Raw genomic sequence first — 6,000 nt, 5'->3', positions numbered from 1 at the left:
ATAGTTGATTAAGCCCAAACATGCTGTTTTATCCGAACTTTTGGTTGCTTGGGGCTTCTTCACACGGCAGCATAGTAATTCCAATACAAACTTTGAAATTCTATCAAATGACTTAATATTTTGGGAGAAGGCAAAACCGTTGCATGGTTACGAGTTCGTACCTACAGAAAACCCTTCAAGAATACCAGGAACCATCTTGCCGGTAATCACTAGAAAAATCTCCGCATGAATAAACGGAGAAATTCTCGGAAGTAGTCTTCATAGAAATTCCCATAATAATATACGAAGGCATACCTTAAGGTGAAACATCAAGAAATCCCTTTGAAATTTTGCATACAAATTTTAGAGGCACAAATCTGCGAATCAAGCCGTACTTGTTTATCCCGGCTTTGCTCACTTGCAAAAAGAGGCAGCTTTTCCAAATCAAGAGTATTTGTTTACGATTTTTTAAGATTGGTGCTCTTGAAAACGTGAGTAGGGGACCAAGTCGGCCATTGTGGCAGCCATGTTTGTATTCTCTGATATTTCTCCTTAAAAGTTCTCGATTAAATATCCGAAGGAATTCCTGGAAGAATAACTTAAGGAATCTGTAGGAATCGCAGGAGAAGTCCCAACAAGAATTCTTGGAGGAATTATAGCAGAAATTACTGGAGGAACACTAGCTGGAATTTATAAAGGGATTAACAGGAAGAATTCACGAACAAAATGTCATGAAAATACCAGAAAGAGTATTGTGAGAAATCCCAAATATAATTTAGAAGAGTCCTGGCAATTTCCGGAAGAATCCAAGCAAGAATTTCTGGAATAATCTAAGCAAAAACTCCTGGAAAAATATAGCAAATAGCTTCAGAGGAATCGCCGGAGGAGCTCTAGAAAAAAAATGCTGAACTCTCTCAGGAATCGTAGAAGTTACTCGTGGAAAAATGGGAATTTCTGGAGGAACTTATGGACGAATTTCTGAAGAGATGTTATCAAAAAGTACGGGGTAAAATAGGAATACCAGAAAGAATTCTGCAGACTACACTTAGATGCTATAATTCAAGATATGAAATGCGGCTCCGGTTTGAAGGTGGAGTATACGAGCACATGGATTATTTAGGAATTATTCAGAATCTCTCAAGAGTAACTCTTAAAAATTCCTGAGGAAATTTCTCCAGAGTTTTTTTCCTAGGTTTCTTTTGGCAATTTCTCTGAAAATATTTGCAGTTATTATTTCTCCAGAAATTCCTAAAGTGATTCCTCCAGGTTTATGCAGAGATTATTCTAGAAATGGACTGCTAGATTGGAGGGATTCTTGCGAGAATCTCAACAGATATCAACAGAATCACAGAAAGAGTTCTAAAATATCTTAAATAATTCCATAAAAAATCATTGGAGAAATCTTTTAAAAATTCAAAAAGGTGAAAGGTTGAAAACCCATGCTTGGTGAATAACATGGTTTATAAAGATTCATGAGGAGACCTGGTTTTTTGAAACATCCCAAGTGTCATGCAAAAATATTAAGGGGTTCATACAAAAAAAAAGGTGGGAGACGGGAAAACGGTGTCGAAAAATCGTGAAAAATGCCTTAGGCATGAACACAACAGTCCCTAATGTATTAACTAAGCCTAATGACTTTCTTCCATATGTTATTAACAAATATTGATAATAGCTTCAATTTATACCTATGCATTGAACACCTAGTAGGAATGTAATTGATTGAGATGTAAATAAAGATTAAAAAACTAAAGATAAATTCCGCTTTCCACATTGCATCTTGAAAGTGAGCCCCGGTTCATTCATCTGTTCTGATTGGATGCGTAAATCTTGAAGCTCCGCCTCTTTTCGCAAAAAAAAAACAAACCAGGCAACACTCACTGAATGAACGGCAGCCTCTTTTTCGAGATACAATGTGGGAAGCGCAGCCTGGCAGTCGTCATCAATCCTCGACACCGACCAGTCAGTTTTCATCTTACGAGTGTTCCAGTGCAAAAAACTGTGCAAGGATATCCCAAGTGAACAAAGCAACGGTGATAATTTTATTCAACCATGTCCAATCATTCAAAATTACCACCGTCCACCAACGGATTACTTTCGGTGTTTGAAAAGGCCAACGCAAGTTTAATTGGTAATGCCTTGGCACCGGTGTCTACCGTCGAAAGCTCACCTAAGGTTAACGCATTCAATAACGGCGGGAGCTCGATTGAAGGCACCAGCAATATAGCGTCGATTCCCGAATCCGACGAGGATTTATCGGATTTCTCTTATAACGACAGCGAAGAAATGGAGGACGATTCTCGCCATTCATCGGTTGACGATAAAAATGGTATGTGTAAATATAAGAGGAAGATCGAGGTTTAAAACCATAAAAGGCTTTTATCTCGGGAAAATATAGGGTAAAAGCACAGACAAACAGACGTAACACTCTGATAATTCTCATCGTACACCGATTTAACGGTATTTTTCAAAATTTGATAGTTGGCCAACTGCCCAACCGTGGCGCTCGCATAGTTTTTGTTAGAGTTTGACGTTTGCTCACTACCGCCACCTAGTTGGTGGTCGGCCAAACTTAGTCCTTTTAGCATTGGGCGAATATGTTTCCGTGACTATGATTTGAATCGAAAAATGTTCGAAGTGTTACGTCTGTTTGTCTGTGGTAAAAGGGTATAATACGCCCCACCGGGGTAAAACGCCCCCCTTCATTTTCTAGCGGTTCAACCACTTTTCGCATGCGTGATCGATTAGAGATCTTGAATATTGAAGAATAATTGCCATCAAGCTGGTCCGTTAGTTGATTGGTAAAGAAAAGCAATAAAAATATCAAAAAGTCTGAAATCGAGGCTTTTGGCGTAATATTTTACCTTTTGTAAACTGACTTCATTGTAAACGAAGCTAGTTCTGTTCGCTTGTGTTATTTTGCAACTTTCATGAAGTTGATCACTTGTTAGAAGACCCTCCTGGGAAAAGGAATTTTCTGGTGGAATTAATCCTTGGTACAGTTTTATCACGGGGCTGGACGTTTTTCTTTTGATGGGGCGTATTGCCCCGTTTGTTTTGATAAAGTAAACTTTGGAACGTTTTCGAAAAAACGTTTCAAAGCTTCCATAGCCGTCCCTCCAAAGGCAAAGTTCTCATGCAACACTTCACTGACTTTAGGAACAACGATTTGCAGTGGACAATAGATGGAATAAAGTGCCAATTTTAGATATATTGCCATTTCTGCTTAAGGGGGGCATATTATACCTGTTTACCCTAATTTAGGTAGGGTGTCAAGGACAGTAAGAAAAATCTCTGGTAGAAAAAGAGCCCCGGTGCACAGTGGGTCGGAAAAAGTGGGACATTGGGTTTGGCGGTAAAACTGTTGATTAGAACCATGCCTTCGGAAGAGCTCCAAAATTTTTCAAATACTGTATGTGTAAAGGTGTAACATTGTTATAGTTAAGAGGGTTATACAACAAGATATTTTTTCTAATTTGTGACCAAAATTGACCGACGTCTATGGAAACATTGTATACGAAGTGCTTTGATGAAGACGGGAAAATACTATCTCCAAAATCAACAATATTATGTGCAACAATAGAAGCATATATTGTAATACCACCTTAGAAAGTGTTTTTCCGACATAACTTTTCGGTTTTAATTTTGTATGTTTTACAACATTCACCAAAGTTTAGATACTTTAAAAATTTAGGTATATCTTTTATAAAGACTGCAAAATTTTATCATTTTGAGGTAAAACGGCTGTTTTTTTTTTATTTTTTTTAGTACAAATGCCAAAACTATGCAAATTTAATTGAAGCAGATAGGGGAACTTACGTATTCTCTTCGTCATGAGGGGTTTTTGAAACCTTATTTTTTAATTTCTTTTTATTCGTGAATTTTAACTTAAGCTAATTCTTCACACTTTTTTTGTGTGTTGAAACCTGTTCAACTCAGAGTTGACCTCAAATCCTTCCCAAACAAGCTAAGTTATATGCCCAAATTTCAGGCAATTTGGCCCACAAAATCATCCCATGACGAGAAGCAGGGATTTTTTTTTTTTTATTTTTTTTTTTTGTTTAGAGAGACTTTACCTCTGGGGCTTGCAGAGAGTTACACTCACTTGTTGTTTTCTCAGCTCAGAAGCGTCCAATCAAGAAATGATGTATGGACGACTTTTGTCTTGTGGTTTTGTCTAAAAGTTTGCCGAATAGAGTTGAGGTCTCACACGCATACCAAAGTCGTTACCGGGCTGTGGAAGCAAGTCTCCAGGAGGTGAGTGTAATTTACATTCACCTCGTGGAGAGTTGCCTTCGCAGCACCCTCGCGACTACTGTATGCGTGTGCGACCCCTACTCTATTCTGCAAACTTTTAGACAAAACCACAAGACAAAAGTCGTCCATACATCATTTCTTGATTGGACGCTTCTGAGCTGAGAAAACATCAAGTGAGTGTAACTCTCTGCAAGTGAGTGTTCCCATCCTTGACGAGGAGAACAACCCTGACGATAATACCCTTCGTCACCCTATTCGCAGCTCATTTTTTAATCACTTAAACAGTTACTCATACACTTTTGAAGCACATACGAAACATATCGGGATTGCACGGAGCTTCTGAAAGTTTTTCAAATAAGCAAAACTTCCTTAAACCATTTTTTTCAGTGTAGTTCTCTTGACATTTAATTTTTAATATGTTTTATGTTCTGTAAGAGTCTTTACAATCAAATTGAAGCTTTGTTATAGCTTCAAGCCGAAAAAATAGTTTTCTATGTAAAATTTTAAAAATAACGCAATACTGCCTTCCGCAAAAATACGTTCTTTATAAGCATTTACAACTTTGGAGAACATCAAACGCATTATAAAAAAAAGATAAAAATCACACAAAAACGGTTTAGGGACAAACGTATTGAAATCCCGCTTCAACAGTGCTTCAGAACTTCAGACGCACAAATCTCAAAAAGTAAGCTTCGAACAACAGTGCTTTTGCTCATTTGTAATTAGCTTAAAATAAGTAGATCAGGTGCGCTGGTTTCGTTTACGAAGATATTTGTGCTCTCAAAATCGTGAGTACACTGAAATAAATTTTGTTGTGGAAACTACCGATTCCATAGTAAAATTACTAACCGTACCTATGATTCTCAACCGACAACAATTTCCAGTTAATTCCACTTAAACACTGTCAGCTTAACTAGCAGTTCAGTTAACATTACCAAAAATAGTCTTAATTTAACAAATGAGCATTGTATTTTTAACCATACTGTGTTGTAAAATGCGTGTCCTGGAAAAATTAACAATGTTTGGTTGTTAAGACGACTATGCTATTAGTTGAATTTACTACAATGCATTGTAATTTCAAGCATATTTCAGTTACCTTAACAGATTTGGTTGTCGGTTGAGAATCATAGGTACGGTTAGTAATTTTACTATGGAATCGGTAGTTTCGACAACAAAATTTATTTCAGTGTAGATCTCAAAGTCGGCCATTGTGGCGGTTATTTTGGGATTCTAACAAGTATGTCCTTAAGGAGTGTAAGTGTTCGCAGCTCAATCTGGAGTGTTTTTGAAATTTAGTGTGAATTTAAATTGTGGTTTTTGAAAAAAGTGCAGGTAGTGCTCGTAGGTATGTGTTGTTTAGTTTTCTACATCAGTTAGTTGTCAGGCAAGGCTAGGATAGTCTACCATATTGCGTTTTATATAGTTTTTTTTCTTCGAATCAAGAAGATTCTAACTTCTGGATAGAAAATTTCTCGAAGTTTCCTTACACGGAGAAACGAAAGTATCCAAAAGTGAGTTCAATCCACCAAACTTCGAGGTTGCGTGCGGGAAGCCAATTTTGAGTTGATGAAGTCCATGTTGAGGTAGGTAGTTTGCATTTAGGCGTATTCAGCCCAAGTACCTAAAGTCGAAGTTCTTTTTACTCAACCATCAGTTAAAATTACTCAACTTTCGGTTCTATGTCACTTACTCAATTTTGGCTTCCCGCATCGAACTCTCAAAGTTGGGTTGTTTTGCTATTCTTTCTTTGACAACAACAAAGAGAGC

General features: G+C 37.4%; 1 protein-coding gene across 1 annotated transcript in view; it reads left to right on the top strand.

The window, feature by feature from the left end:
• The first annotated feature begins 1,887 nt into the window (after window positions 1–1,887).
• LOC109430754 (uncharacterized) overlaps window positions 1,888–6,000 on the top strand; it is a 39,675-nt gene continuing 35,562 nt past the window's right edge. The window contains exon 1 of the mRNA XM_019706834.3: window positions 1,888–2,305. Within this exon, the coding sequence (XP_019562379.3) occupies window positions 2,029–2,305 (277 nt within the window). The 5' untranslated portion in view covers window positions 1,888–2,028. The remainder of the gene's footprint in view (window positions 2,306–6,000) is intronic.

Source organism: Aedes albopictus, chromosome 1, assembly GCF_035046485.1.
Source record: "Aedes albopictus strain Foshan chromosome 1, AalbF5, whole genome shotgun sequence".
In the NCBI taxonomy this organism is placed as follows: domain Eukaryota; kingdom Metazoa; phylum Arthropoda; class Insecta; order Diptera; family Culicidae; genus Aedes; species Aedes albopictus.
The sequence above is the reverse complement of the archived record's forward strand: the minus strand, read 5'-3'. Positions and strand labels throughout refer to the sequence as shown.